Below are 15717 nucleotides of genomic sequence, written 5' to 3' on the forward strand. Positions count from 1 at the left end.
CTGACACCTTGGCCGGTGAGTCAAAAAGTTAAATTCAGACCCCGCCCACACTCTCTTCCCATGGAGCCCCACCCACCCCCACCGCTCCCTCAGCTTTGAAAGGAACTCAATCATGGAGAACACAAACAGGAAGGAGTTCGTGATAACAATCTGCATGGGCTTTGCAAGTGATGATGTCATCAAAAGGAAGTCAACACACACACAGCCACTTCCTTTTAAGGAGACATGAGTCAGGCGAGATAAGGTGAAGCAAAGCCAGAGTTTGGTGTCTAAACACGCATCAGGAAATACACAAGCTAATTGTTTGGACTAAAAAGTGCTTCATGGCGTTATTGGTGTTCACTGGAAAACGTCTGTCTGCTCCGGACACAGTTAGGTGAAACAGAGAAAATCTTCATGATTGAAGTGCTTAGATTTTAAATCACTGCACTATTTATTCAGTGAAACAGTCATTGTGTAAATGGGTGCTGCTTGTCCTCAGCATTAAAGATTAACTTAGTAACTGCATGAGGGACTGTGGCTTTCCGACTTGTTCTCTAGATGGGTGTAAAACTGAAAAGAGGATGGTGTGGTGGTTTTCCCCCTCCACGCCATCAACTGTAAAGGACCACATCATATAGAGGAAATACTTAAAGGGCATACAGGGCCACACACAACTAATCATACTTTCACAAATGTGCATGACAAACAAACAACAAAAGAATTAAAAATTCATTTTATCGTCATGTACCATGCACTCACACTCCGCCATGGACAAAGACAGCATTCATTTTCACCATTCGACCGATCAGAAGAGTTGATAGGAAAAGAAAAAGATTATTGTGGGATTGGAAATGCAAGTGTCAAAGGACAAATCTGCTAGTCTACCAAACCCTAACTCAATGTGGGAATATTGTAGTTTCCATATTTTACCCATTTGAATTTCACCACATTTTTGTGAGTTTGTTAAGCAATTTATTAATTTGTTAACTACTTTAGTCTGTTTCTATAATGCCATTAGCTATGATTAAATTATTAATTATTAAAACTACTTCCCCTGACACAAGTGGTTCTCCATCATAAACCTCCGGACTAATCCACCCTAAATACCTAATTTTCCTCCACGCTTCACCGAGCTTCTGTCAGCCACTCAGCACCAGCATGACCACTTAATCCCCAGTTCAGACCCATTAAAGTCGCATGCACAAAACTGATTTTCAACAGACACTCCAAAAGTTAATGCTGTGTAACAGAGCAACACATATGGAAAACTATGGATTTACTGCGGATTAGTAGGGCTTAAAAAAACAGAAATCCTCTCAGTTGGCTGATTTATCCAAGCAACAAATGAAATGATCAGTATTTAAGTACATGCAGCATCCTCAACCATGACAGTATTACACACATATCTGTTATATAATAAATGTCATGTCCCCCTCTTTTAATTCTCGTAGTGGGCAAATTCTGACTAAATCTGATAACGCTGTTTCTGTGGAAGGCCAATTCTATCTCATAATGTCAACACTGACCAACAGGTTTACGGGCAGACGGTTTGACAGTCCTTTTACAATGCAGAGGAGTATTACTGCAACCTGACTGTTACCCCCAATTCACACATACTCTGTGCGCGCCACGGTCCGTCAGCACCGCGCACTACGTTGTACTTAGCTGCCACTCTAGTCAATCATTGTGTTCACACAGGGCGCGCTGCGGTCCGTCTCCGGAGCGTGCCGCCAACGACACTACGCTCTGTTTCAAATACGCAGCGAGTCTATTTTCGCCGGAGTACGCTGCAGGTACGCGTCAAGCTGGACAGAATATGACAGCCCGGACAGGAAGTCAGAGAAGGAAATGCACAGAGCATCCGGTCAATTTCAAAATAAAACACAATATACGAACTTGCTGATGGTATTTTTCATCACTTTATCAACATTACGTCAGAACAGGCACCGAATTAACAACAATTCATCTTCAGAAAGACAAAGCAACATGTTGTTTGCGTGTTTTTCTCTTTATTCCAGCGGGATCTTGTAGTTCTCCTGTGATGTGTCATGGGTGCGCTCTGCTGCGCTGACGTCCCAGAAACGGATCCAGTGTGAATGGGCGCGAGCCGTCCGACGGAGCAAAACCGTGGCTCTAACCCATGTTAGGTTATTGATGCCAAGCTAACAGGTGGAGCTACACGGCTTGTGGTGACATTGGCTGGTCTGTTGGTCTTTTTGAACCATTAAGTTTAAGTATCAAAATATCTGAGTAACTTGTGAATTTGTTTTCTTTAGACGTAAAACCAGTTTGGTTTAGGTCACAGCGTTATTACACACTGCTGCTCACTAGCTCAATCTTTCATAAACCATTTGCAGACTGATGAAGAAGAACCATACTCAGCGCATTACTGCTCGATAATACTTTGGTTTTCATGTTATATGTGCAGGAGAGGTTCAATTAAAGTGGCTCTTCAAACCTCTCTGTATCCCTGACTCCTTTCAAGAGGCATGTCATGATTTATCCCTGAAAAGCAAAGTGAAGATGTAACTGTGCCACTTTTATGATGTGACAATTTATGACTTAAAAACCAGCGGAGTCTACTCTGAAAACACTTGGGATTGATTTACATTTACAAATGATTTCATCGTTGTACTTTATGAACAAGAGAACCCACACCATGTGTTAATGTTAATGCTTTGCAGCTCTGTACCTTTCGCAACAAGTGGATTTGAAGAACTGGGCTTCCACTTGTTGATCAGTTCCCCCCCCCACCCTGTCATTTTGATCAGCTGATGAAGACCTGCCCAAGCACTGTTGTGATTATCTGGGAGTTTTCTTTCATTAATCACATCACTTCCCCTTCTGATTTAGTGATTTAGATTCACTATCACCGTGTTCTTTTGCACTTTATGCTGCTATAAAATAGCAGCCATGCATTGGGAAGCCCTCATAATTTAGAGTCCTTTAACTAAGACCTACAGTTTTTAAACAAAGTTCTATGAGTTTTTAGGCTTTTTCCCCCATTATAGGAGGGGAGGAGAGAGTGGGAGATGACATCAAAGAGCCCAGGCTGGATTTGAACCCTCGGCCGCTGCGTCAAAGACTATAGCCTCTGTACAGTGCACATGGGGCGCGCCACATAATCGCTAGGCTATCTGGCCCAGATAAATATAATTTCTTTATGAAATATGTAACAGTATAACTAGCCCTAAACAAACATAGAAAGGCAGCATGTGAAGGAGTGTGTGAGTTTGTATCTGTAAAGCAAAACAACCTTGACTGCTCGTCTATTTGTCAGTAAGATAAACACTTGTTATGTCTTTCAAACAATTATTCTTTTCCTATCAGTCACCAAGAGTGTTGCAAGATTAATCTAACAACATACACAAGCTTAGGATGCGCCCATAAACAGGATCAACCAGAATAAATACTCTGACACATTCAGCCGGCTGTGATCTTCGGGTGTGTTTCATACTTGGAAAGAATTTTAACAAGATCCCTTTTTAGGAAAGTGAGAGTTTAGTTTGGGCCAGATTCCAGGACTGTTATCATCACTGATAAAGGGTTTCTGACCTCACATTGAGGAGAGTGCTGGTGCACTGTGGTACACTTCAAGGTAAACACAGAGAACTCTAAAAGGTGATGGTTAAAGGCCGAGCAAAAGTTATCAAAAAGAGTTCCAGAGGGATGTATTATTTTCCATGTTATGACTGTGTGAATATGCATCTTCTACATGCAGTATGTGATGTTAAAGGCGATCAAAAGCAATGTTAGCATTGGTTAAACTGCAATCAAGTGGCTAGCCCGAGGGCTTGCAACCAGAGCCCAAATGTTTGTTTAGGTTGAATGCTCTCTCATTACTTCTCTCAGCTACATAACTGTGGCTTACAGCAGCAGCAAAGCTAAAAACGGCTTAAAAAATATATGTTTTTGTTCTACAATTTCAGGTCAACAGAATTAATATTATCTTAATAAAGCCACAACACTCGTTTGCAGGTTTCTCTCTTTCTTTACATGTGAAAGTTTCATCTGTATGCAGCACCCTCACTGTTGGGAAAAAAATATCTTACCAATAGAGACATTTATGCGTTGAAAAAAAACATACTAATACACAACTGTAGCTGTTATGGACCTTATAAACAAGCTGAAATCCTGAGCAGAAAGCCTGAGCAGCTTGTGGGGATTTGATTAATCCTTTTTTGGCCAATTGTCCTCTTTTCATAAATGGGTTGGTTTATCACCAAAACAAAAAACAAATCTGCTAGTGGCCTGCTCATCAGGATTCATAAACAGCTGACTGGTTCTACAAACATAACAGGTATTTTTTATCAAACCAAAGGACAAAAAAATCTAGATATCAAATGGAGTAGCCAGGGTCGCTTGTGTAAACGTATCTTAAGTAAGGAACTCTTTGAAATGTTGACCTGATGGTGGCTCCAGACTAATCATTTTGATCACTAACAACTGAACTGAACTTCTGCTTAAATGGTTCAAATTGTCCCATGTAGGAAGTCTATCATTGAGTGTAATTCCGTAACAGCGCTGTAACCAACTCAGGGGTCATTAAATCTCCCTATTGATTCTGCAATGGTGTAATATTGGTGTCCCAGTGTACGGATTCAAAGTTCATCACGTTGTGGTGGAAGCACGACAGCTTGAGCTTCATCCAAATGTCTTCAGACCAGACACAAAGCAAATTTTAGCCTCAGGCTAAAACCAAACGAGTCCAGCCTCAGGAACAGTTGTGTTGAAATGTCTCACTTAAACAAGCTTTGCAAAAATACCTCCAATCCAGACACGTCCAAAAGTCAAAGACATCTTAAAATTACCTGGAGGCAACACTTCTTCCAAAGGCCCAAACTGACATTTTTATATTTATTCTTTTGTCCCCTCAATAGTCCAAAACAAAGGCTCTTCTTGTATTCTCATAAATGGAGAAGACAAGCAGCAAATTCTCGCATTTAGGAGGCTTTATTGAGAACTTTTTAGATATTTGTGCTATGAAAATAACTTAAAGGATTGATCGATTCTCAAATTAGTTTCTCAAAACAATTATCAACTGAGCATTGCAGCTTTACTCTGTGTTTGTTATGAGTAATTGTCAACATTGCACAACAGTTTCAAACAGTTTGGGAGTAGTTCTGGTCAGCCACAGTTTGCCAACTTCATGCCACAAATTAATGTTTACAACGGGTAGAAATTGTTTGACATGTGTAGGGAACCAACTCCCTGAAGTACAGCAATACTAATGCTCTGGTATTCTGCGCCGACATTCTTTCCTGCTGTGTGGTCTGCTCCCCTTTGGTCAAAACTCAGTCAGGTTTACATCATGAAGTTTCTCTTAACTCTTGGGGGAGGTAGAGAAAGATTCAACAAATTATCTAAAACAGCAGCTTAAGCCACCAGCATCTCAAACTGTTTTCTCCGGCTCTCTGCAACGCTGTCTAACAATCCCATGCAGCGACTTGCTGCTCCAATGTTTCCATTGCTGGTAGGATGGCCAGTTGCTGAGCCACAGCCCTCCTCTTCCACCCCATCCCCCACCCACACAGACCAAATCTAAACCTGGGGTGCAGCAACAGCTGATCTTTCAGAGGCGTCTATTTTTAAAACGCCACGGCAGAACAGGCCAACTCATCAGGGCGGACATACCATCCTGTCATGAGGACTGCCAGTGTGGGACGTGACCCCCTTGATACTTAAAGGCACAGACTTTCTCTCCATGCTGCACAGATGGGATTAAAAAACTGGCTACCGTTATTGTTTTACTGTTGTCAGCACCAAAAAAAGCAAATGAGGGTTCAAAAAAGAGAACTACCACAGACAAACTGTGCACACATTCTATCAAACTCTCCGAATACCTTGACCAGAAAACATTCCTGCAAACAAACAATGACAAGAAATGATTGCCAGCAACAAGAATGCGCAACCTCAGATACACTTAAGCGAGGTAAATAGTCAGTAGTTAGAAGAAGAATGTCTGCAGGCTTGCTATCAGTATAGCAGGGCCTTTCACAGCTTTCACAAAATAATGACAGTTAAATGTGCATGTCAGTGAAGAGTGACATGCAAATCTGATGAAACATCCGGGTGTGGTTATCACAGACATAACTTCCTCCCAACTAGCTTGACAAAGCCAATTTCAACCGAGTGTGTCGGCTGTGAGGATGGTGTTCATGGTTGTATACTATTCAATACTGTTTGTTACTTCCTCTGTATGTTAGGATTCCTTTGGTGGACACTGTTAACAAGGTTTCTACCATGAGCTGAATTATCCGTGTTATCTTTCACTCTTCCTCTCCAAAAACAAACAAACGATATTAGAACCAGTGAATAAAACACCTTAATTAAGAGATTTTAGCCTGAAATTCAGTATTTTCCCAATGCCATTTGGTACAGGAATGTAAAGCTAACCAGACTAAAACCTTTAACCTGTTAATTTTTGTAAGTTTGATAGACAAAGATCCAAAAACTTGACCATGCCAGGACCTAAAACTTTTAGAAAGAAGTTGGTCTGACTCTGAATTGTTAAATATTTCTGGAGTTCAAGCTTTTTTTTGAACCACCCTTATCGTATGAACATGTTCAACATTTGCTGTTTTTATTTACTAAAAATCGAATGCATAAATTGGAACCATGTCAAGGTTGGTAAAACCTGAGCTGGAGCAATAGTATTTCAGAAATCTAAGGCTAACATCCTCAAAGAGAGAGGCACAACATTGCAGTAAATGTGAGGCTTTTCTTCATCGTTTGTAGATTATGCTAAACTATACAACTCAAATCATGTTTAATTGTCCCTGTTTAAACACATTGAAGGCTCAGGTGGAGTCAGAAGTGTGCAGGATATCACATGTCAAATGTCCTGCAGGCATACATGGAATTATCCCTGGCACAAAACATGTATTTACCCTCCACTGGACTCAGAGATTAGAAACCTTGAAACAGTGCAAACTTGTCACAACACAACTTCAGCACCTGTTAGAGACAACTGCCAGCTCCAGCGTTTCATTATCGAGGTTAGGCCGACACTTCCTGCATGTTAGCACATGAGAGGCTTATTGCTTAGTAAAGAAAACCATTTCAATCAGCTGAAAGTCACTCAACGTATAGCTGTCTCATTACTGTCATCCATGCAGTTTAAAGCTTAGATACAGCTTTCTACAACCATTACCAGAATCAGATGCAAAAGTGACCACGCATTAATGCTCTGATAACTGATGTCTATGTATCATTAGTGCTTTCATTATAGGATATGGTGTAAGACGAGTCATTCAGAGATCATGACAAAATACAAATATGACCAATTTAAGCTTCAGTTAAAAATCCCATTTGTTTATTGGTTTCACAGTTCAGTGTTTAGTCAACTGGATGAGGGATTTTATCCCTGGATGGACCACCAGCTTTGAACAGGAACATCTTTGTAAGGTGGATTTAATTATTTATCTAGATGTCTAACTTGTGTCTCAGACTGACTGACTGAATCAAGAATAACAAGAAAACAGATGAAAAAGAACTCCTGATCTGCTGCTTCACAAAATCTGCTGTTGGTGGTAGTGAAGTAACCTCAAGACGAAAGGTTACTGGACTTTTATTTCTTTTATAATCAGCTCCTAGTGTCTTGTCCCAGCATTTACATTTTCTTTTAACTACATTTAAAGCACACCCTTTGCCCCCCCCCCTTCTCAGAATCAGATTCGGTGTTTATTGCAAAGTACATTTACACATACATGTACTGGGAATTTGACTTGGTGTTTTGGTGCAAAACAATCAGCAAAGGACTAAAGCAAAGACGGTAAGAAGTTGTAAAAACAGAAATTCTCCTGCGGATAACTTCATGTAAATTCTGGTAGGTGTTTTATGTTTTGAAAATTGAAAACTTCCAGAAAACTAGAGAATAGAAAAAGACTAAGTTCATTAAAAATATATTTCATTATAAATCTCCTCAGTGGGAATTTCTGCACACATTTCTGTAGTGGATTTTCATAATGTTGGAGTTACTTTTGTTTGGTTACAAGTCTTTAAATGTTATAAAATGAGTATTTAAGTCAGTAGCTATAATGAGACAGTCTTTAAGCCACATCCTCTAACTGCAGCAGTTTGGGTGAACTCCCTTTTCTATTGAAAATGTGCTGTGAATGTTACCTGACTCGACTATGTTGACGACTACAACAATAACAACAATTACATCTTGTGGTTATTAAGCATGTTTCAAGTCTCTACAATGTTATTGCCAACAAATATTTGACTGACAGGTTGAAAATCAGGTTTAAAACGTCTCCAAAAAGGACACATATTCAAATGTCTGGACGAATTTGAGAGTTCAGCTGGGTACACTGGGAACACTGGTACCAGCAGGCGTTTGTGTTGGCGTAGACTATACGAGCTTTCATGGACTTTTTCAGCATTAGGATGGATGTTTTATCCTAAAATTGTGGCTAAATTAGGATTGAGGGCATTTAAACGGGTCTCTAGAAGAGTCTCCCTAGCGCAAGAATATCAGTGTGTAGGTTTTGGGGTCATTGACCTGCCCCGGTGTTTTGCCATTCTGTTAATTTTTGACAGGATGTTATTTGATGAACTGTGGAAATATAAACTTTTGAGAAATTCTCCACTGACTCACCTCTCTCGCTATGAGGTTCAGGGCATCGTCCTCTGCCGTCGACCTCTCCTTCTTGGTGGATCTTTTCCGTCCTGTGCCCTGGGTCCCCATGTTTCCTCCACACACTTAATCCACTCACTGTAAACAAGAGTCGGACTGCGGCGAAAAGCGCACAAAAGTAATCCAAAACCGAGCTACCGCGCGGGTCTCATGTGTCGCTAAAATGTTAAATGAAAGTCGAGGAAATAAAAGAAGCCGTGTCTGCTCGCTTTCACAGCATGGGTCATTGTCTTACATCCGTTTTCACACTCCTTCCTGTGTTTCAGTTCACTCGCACGCTCGCGACGAAAGTCTTGCTTCAAATGGTTACTGCTGGCCGCCCCACGTGCGCTTCTGGTGCGTTTATAGCAAATTCTGTCAGAACCGATTTCGGTGGATTTGAATTCTCCTTTTTAAAACCGCGTCTGTGATTCTCTCCCAGTCAATGGAAAATCAAACTAACGCCGAAAGTAAAGAATAAAGATGAATGAATAAGTAAATATCTGTTCTTGTGATGTGTGTTCAGCAGTTTGAATCCACAACCTGAGGGATTCAGAGCGACGGACTCGAACCTGTCACACACTGAGGAACTTCAAAGACTGTACTCAATCAAGATGCCTTCACGTGATGTCGGACATATTAGTGACGGAAGACAAACTGGTTGCTATTAAGGTTAACAAATAGTCACATTAACGGAATAGACTTTTTGAAATTCCAAAATGTACTTTTGTGTAACAATGTGGCGCAACACTTTGCATTACTTTTCCAGCCTAACTCATAACCCAGGGGCGTGTCCAGATTATTTCGACTAGGGTGGCTTGACTGGGGAGCTGACATATGCAGGGGAGGGGGGGGGGGGCAAAAACACACGTCTTTTTAGCATTAGGGCCTGTGTCCAAAGAAAGTGCATTTTCCACTGGAAGCACTCGTTTTCAATACAATCTAAGCTGCTAATTCTTTAGCTATACTTAAGAGAAAGATGTATATCATAAGTTTATGATATATCATTTATAAGCAACATTTAAGAGCAGAAACATTACCAATTAAAACTGCAAGCGGTGATGAAGGGCCCTCGCATCCCGGTGCATGTCGGGGTGTGTCGGGACCGCGGGAGTGCAGCAGCCGCGGAGAGTGGCTAAGCAGCAGGCCGTGCAGTTCGATTTGTGTAAAAGTCGTAGTACTGGCATGTTGAAATAAGCAACGTAATGAAGATCACATCAAATTTTGACGTAGAGCAGTTCAGGCTGGCACTGTCATGATAGCTATGAAATTTGGATGAAATTGAGCATTTGCTGTAGGGGGCGCTATGGTTGAAGTTGACTATTGTTATGTCAATGTGTTCAGAGGCCAACCCTGATCATACATGTGAAATTTGAAGCAGATCAGAAAAAAGTATCTGATCTATTTCGCATATTTTTTTGTGCAAGAGGTTGCTTGCAATTTTTTTATGGATTAATTCCTCTCCCGTGCACTTATCTTGATGTGTAGAGTGTTTTCTATGTTTTCAAATACTAACAAAAACACGGACAACATTTAAATACAAAGAAACTACAAAGCCGCCTGTTGCACCACAGCCAAGATATTTGTTTTTAACCTGAGTCTGACCAGGACAAAAGCCAGTCATTGTGAAGGACTTTGGGGTGGCACCTAGGGTGGCCATTTAGATTTAGGGCCAATGCCACCCCTGGACACCCCTCTGGACATGCTCCTGACATGAAAACTGTATTTCTACATAATTAAAAACCTTGATGGCACCGTGGTTACAAGCTTCTAGGCCAACCTTTCCCTTCACAGTGTTTACATACGTACATTTTTATCACAGCATTTAAACTTTTTATTTTTAAGCGACAGAGTCTAAGCCTGTTTTCTTAACATTAACTGACTTGTCAGTTTGACAGTGAAATAAAATACAATTCAAGTTATTAAAGTTCATTGTTTAGATACATTTTCTTCTCAAATTAAATAAATATATATTTTCATAATCCTTACACTGTAATTGAGACATCTTTTAAATAAGTAGGCCTACGTGTGAGAAATGTTTCTGCGGAGTTTTCCCGCGACATTTGAACGCGCCATCAACCTCTGGAGAGAGACGCCATACATGTTCAGGGGCTCAGTTTCAGTCAGAAACCGCAGCTCCAGCATTGGCTATCGCACTTTCTCACACCCCATCTGCTATTTTTAATGATGACCAGCGAGCTCTAAAAACAGTCGCGAGTTTCTTAAAGAGATACACATGACCTCAGTTTGAATGCGCAACATTTGAATCCCTTATTGTTGATGCAAAGGCTCATTATAGACAGTCAGGGTAGGATATCAAAGGCGATTTATAGTTACACTTTCATAAGTCTTTGTCACTGCTGTAAGCTATCATTGACAAATCCTAGAAAGAAAAACAATCATCTGTAATTTTTAACCCTGTACATCTAAGTTTAAATTTATATTCATATCTTCATATTAAAGCAACATGGAAATACGATTCAAATAAACCTTAAATGTTTTTTGTTGTTGTTCAGGATCTTATTCAAAACTTCTATAGAGTATATTTCCAGGTCATACCATCTAACATGGAAACAACTTTAATTTCAGTTTGTTAACAGACTACTTTTAATTTGGTAAAGGTTAAATAAAAAAGCAACAAATATAATGTAGCATAGAGTAAAAGCAGAGAAGACTTTAAATCAAGATTAAAATATTTTAAAATGCACCACTTTATGTGGAACTTGCATTTTGTGTCATTCTCTTATATTTTCACATAAATCCTTCTCATGTCACCGTACTTTATACATTTAAAATATGGTCACATGATAGAGCATGCCAACACAAAGCTTATCTACAGAATTGGACAGTAATATCATGAAAATTGTCATAAAAAATAATGAAGTTAAACTTTATATTACTTAATTACTAAAGTAATAATTGCCTGTTCTATTTATGTATGTAGGTGATGCATCTTTTAGTATAGGGCCAGTTGGGTGGTGTAATATTTTTCTATTTTGATTAAATGACCATTAAAAACATAAAAAGCCTTTATGTAAAGGTAGAGTTAACTCACTTGCATGCTCACAGACTGTTATGCCGTCTGACTTTGAAGCTGTAATTTATACAATGCTGCCCTCTTGTGGTGATAAAGTGACAATGCCACTAGACATCCGGAAAGAAAAGGCCTGCAGGATAATCCCTGAAATGTTAATGATACACACATTAGTGAACTAGAGTGAATCTGTTTTCACCCGACATGCAGTGTTTGAATTAGAATAGCGGAGTAGAAGAGAAACAACACTGGACTTTGGAAAGATGACTAACATTTCACTAACATGAGTGTAATCCAAAATAAACATGAACACTGGTTTAAAACTGGTAGTATGCTGTGTGGCCACGAACACTGAGATACTATGTGTTTGCTTTCTTATGTTGTAACGCTGTAACCGTTTATGGCTCAGCGCTGAATGTAGAAAAGGAAGTGAAATTGTTTGTTGGCCTTTTACAAGTTGAGACTGGACTTTGGTTTTACTTTTATTTTCTGTGAACACGAGTCAAAGTTAGCACAGACTCTTACAAAGAAGACATGGACCTACTAACTTGTCTTTAACAGGACTGACTGACCACAGTTTTGGGGATTTGAGGACCTTCTTGGACAGTTTTTGTTCATATTCTTTCAATATTTTGGAGTCAATTACTCTTTTTTATGGGGGAAAGTCTTCAAAGGTCGCGAGGAGGAACCCGGCTCTGCAGTGACACTTTGAGCAGGCCGGTGCAGACTCTCAGGGTTAAGATGGTCCTTCTGGGAGCCTCTGGTGTTGGGAAGTCCAGTCTGGCACAGAGATTTGTGAAGGACGAGTTCAGGAATACATCACCTACAATAGGCTGTGAGTTAGTGACACTGTTCTTGTTTTTTAAACTGTGAAAGCTAAGTAAACAATAAAGGAATCATTTAACATGTCCTTTACTTATTGCCTTATAAGAAGATCTACTGATCAAATCAGTGTGATCAACATAAGTCATGGTTTTCTACCAGGAAGTTACCGGGAGCTACATTTGTAATTTATTCTCTACCTCATGTCATGTCAGGAGGGTAGATGTTGAGAACGCTTTGCAGTTGTTAAAGTTACATACAGTTAGTCTAAACATGGGATGCTAAAAAGTTAGCATGGCTTTCCATAGAGAAAAATAAGGTGCCTTGCACATCTCAATATTAACCATTTTCAAATTATGTCTTTGCTCTATAAACAATAACCTATTAAACATGACAAGTTGCTTCCAGGAGCAGTGAGCTCATAGAGAAAGTGTAAACTGTAGAAACTAAACAAAACTAGGCTCATAGAAGATGATTATATTGGGCTGCTTTATACACTTTTTTTTACCTATGAAATAGCAATATGTTCCCTTTGTTTCCAATCATTAAGATACAATAAGGAGGAGTTCCTGAAATGGCCAAAATTACCCAATTAATTTGGCTAATGTATCCAAAATGGCAGATTTTCTTTTGGATTTCACAGAGATATTAAGGGACTTTTTAAAAAAATTGGCATGGGATGAAGGATATGAGTAATTTTCAAGTTGCCTGATGCACGGGCCGGCTTTCATGACTTTTTGAACATGCTGCGACACTCAAAAGTCCAGCTAAACAAAAAATATTAATGAAAATAATCCTTGGAATTACAATTAGGTCACACACCTGAAAGTCTCCTCTGCGGATCAACGAAGGAGTATCATATTCTATTTTTAGTTTAATCTCCCTCAAATAAACCAGAATTTTCTCACATTACTCCAGTGAATATTCACTTTCAGAAAATGTCCAAACATAACGTGTGCTGCACCTTGATTGCTGTATGATTTATTTATTTGATACAAAACTGCAGCTTTCTTTACTGTGTTTACTTAAGTATGATCCAGACTGAGCGGTCTTAAATGAATCGATTCCCCTTAGTCGTCATTATGCTGTGTTTGTCATTAGGTGCCTACATGACCTGTGCGGTCCACCTGAGTGATGTGTCACTTCGCTTTGAGATATGGGACACGGCAGGACAGGAGAAATATCACAGTGTCACCCCGCTGTACTACAGAGGAGCCCACGCTGCAATCCTGGTCTATGACATCAGCAAAAGGGTAAAAAGGAACAGACACCTGAGCATGGAAGCGACCTCTTCAGTCTCGTCTTTGATGGTGCTCTTAAGCTAGTGTCTGTTTGTGTCCCTTTCAGAATACATATATCAGAGCTCAAGTTTGGCTCAAAGAGCTGGAAAAACACTGCATCCAAGGATCTACAATAATGTGGCTGGTAGGCAACAAGGGAGATCTGGCACTGGATCGACAGGTCTCAGTGCAGGTACAGAAACAGAAAACCATCTTTCTTAACCCAGGTCTGTCCCTGTTTCAAAGGTAACTCAGGTGGCTCTGGTGGATTTACTCTGATCAGGATTTCCCTGATGGGATTACATCGCAGCTATGATAGCCTGTAACACACACCAAAGATTATATTGAATAGGATAGAGGTTGGAAAAAATACTGATATTCCTGTTCTGTGTGCAGAGTATCTTTAAATCTACAACAAAATGAATTTAATGTTCTTTATTTCATCAAACAGGAAGGAGAAAGTCTGGCCAAGGACAGGGGTTTATTCTTCACAGAGGCATCAGCTCTGTCAGGTGATCAAGTCAGCAACCTGCTGCTAGATGTTGGTAAGTGGAGGACATTTTAGAAAGTCATTTTGGGGATTTTTGTTGAAGGAGTTCGGCTTCCCAGCCTGTCTTCCTGTTAGACTAACGTCTGTAAACAAAGGTCCAAAGTCTGAAGAAAGGCCACTTGATACCACTAGAGAGCAGCAGATACAGAGATGTGGAGCACATGGGTTTTTTTAATCACCATCAATCTGAACAACAAACACAATTTTGGATTCATTATTGCAAGATAGTCTTAGTCGAGGTAAGAGGTTACAGTTTAGTTCACTGTGTAACACATCAATGTACGTGACACGTTTGTTAACAGAGGTCTGGTTCAGCCCACAGGGTGTCTGAGTGTATCGGAAAGCAGCAGGGAGGTCTGTCAGAGTGGACCGAGACACCACTCATGGATCTGCATCCTAGAGACACATCGACCATGTTCTCATCCTGCTGTAGAGTTGGACCATAACTCACATAACCACTGATTGTAATGCTGTCTGTCCTTGTTCCTGTGTTTGTCTCCTGTACTTTAAAGGTGTAGAATAAACTCAGTCAGTCTTTGTCTATGCCACAGATTGAACTGGTTCGGTTTTTAAATGATTGTGTTCACAATGATCCAAGGTCCCACCAGCTGAGTTAAGGTGAAAGCAGGCAAAGAGGTGGAGCTGAGGTCTTAAGCCTCCTGACAAACTGCTACAGACAAATCAGGTACATCCTTAATAATAAATGACTTATCTCCTTCGTAAAATCAAAACTGGTAAGTTATAAAAAACTTCCACCCCTGTTCAGTGTTTGTCGATAAAGACGTTAACTTATAAGACCGAAATCGTTTTTCTACCAGGCTGAGAACTTGTAAATTTATGCTTTCAAAACGAACATTTTAATATGGGGTGTGTTTGGGTCTTTTGGAGCTAGCCTCATGTGGACACTTAACAAACTGCAGCTTTTTGCACTTTCTCATTGGCGTCGTTTTTCAACAGCAGAGATTTAAAAATGGGAGAAAAAAAAAATCACTAACAACCTGAGCGGGAGTTCATTGCCTCCTGTACTTTAAACATGTGCTCATGTGCTAATTTGCTTTCTCTCTTCTGAGATGAGGAGGTTTCTAACTTTGGAGAAACTAGTTTCTTTATGCAAGATCTTGCAAAGGTTTCCAGAGATGAACCAATATTCTTTTTGAACCTCCATGTCCCGGTAACTTTCCAGTTGGGGAAGAAAAAGTTCCTCTTTATGCTAAGCTAGGCGGTTCTTGCTCCTAACTGTACACACAGACATTAGACTATTAGATATCTTCTAACACTCAAGAAGATCTAATGTCAGGGAGCACAGAAAGTATTCAACTGTTTTTAGTTCAGAAGAAATGTTCAACAACTTTTCTGTTGATTTAAATCTATTGTTTATGTTCCACGTCGTGGGAAGCACTGCTGTTGCATGACTCTGCTTCTATGAGGA

At 40.0% G+C, this 15717-nt stretch overlaps 2 protein-coding genes across 17 annotated transcripts in view; one reads left to right on the plus strand and one right to left on the minus strand.

The window, feature by feature from the left end:
* lrrfip1a (leucine rich repeat (in FLII) interacting protein 1a) overlaps positions 1 to 9172 on the minus strand; it is a 50561-nt gene extending 41389 nt beyond the window's left edge. For 6 of the 15 annotated variants that reach the window (XM_065962272.1, XM_065962270.1, XM_065962271.1 and 3 more), the window contains exon 1: positions 8585 to 9170. In XM_065962272.1, the coding sequence (XP_065818344.1) occupies positions 8585 to 8674 (90 nt within the window). In that variant the 5' untranslated portion in view covers positions 8675 to 9170. Of the gene's footprint in view, positions 1 to 8584 lie in introns of all 15 variants that reach the window. The other 9 variants (XM_020633179.3, XM_065962279.1, XM_065962278.1 and 6 more) reach the window with 5 other exon arrangements.
* A 2776-nt stretch (positions 9173 to 11948) lies between these two features.
* On the plus strand, positions 11949 to 14840 carry LOC109983496 (ras-related protein Rab-17-like). Of its 2 annotated transcripts, none has more exons than XM_065962299.1 (5): positions 11949 to 12471; positions 13560 to 13711; positions 13806 to 13931; positions 14190 to 14283; positions 14611 to 14840. In XM_065962299.1, the coding sequence occupies exons 1-5, from the start codon at positions 12291 to 12293 to the stop codon at positions 14748 to 14750; spliced, it is 693 nt and encodes a 230-aa protein (XP_065818371.1). In that variant the 5' UTR covers positions 11949 to 12290; the 3' UTR covers positions 14751 to 14840. The 2 variants fall into 2 exon arrangements, with proteins under 2 accessions (XP_065818371.1, XP_020488874.2); XM_020633218.3 differs by having other exon boundaries at positions 11962 to 12471; positions 14604 to 14840.
* Positions 14841 to 15717: the final 877 nt, after the last annotated feature.

Source organism: Labrus bergylta, chromosome 13 (genome assembly GCF_963930695.1).
Source record: "Labrus bergylta chromosome 13, fLabBer1.1, whole genome shotgun sequence".
Lineage (NCBI taxonomy): Eukaryota > Metazoa > Chordata > Actinopteri > Labriformes > Labridae > Labrus > Labrus bergylta.

Bases quoted from the DNA above. Each gene is read 5' to 3' on its own strand.
- LOC109983496 (XM_065962299.1), top strand. From the start codon at position 12,291: ATGGGGGAAAGTCTTCAAAGGTCGCGAGGAGGAACCCGGCTCTGCAGT. The intron at 13,712-13,805 runs GTAAAAAGGAAC...TGTCCCTTTCAG, and splicing joins TCTATGACATCAGCAAAAGG to AATACATATATCAGAGCTCA. The intron at 13,932-14,189 runs GTACAGAAACAG...TTCATCAAACAG, and splicing joins ATCGACAGGTCTCAGTGCAG to GAAGGAGAAAGTCTGGCCAA.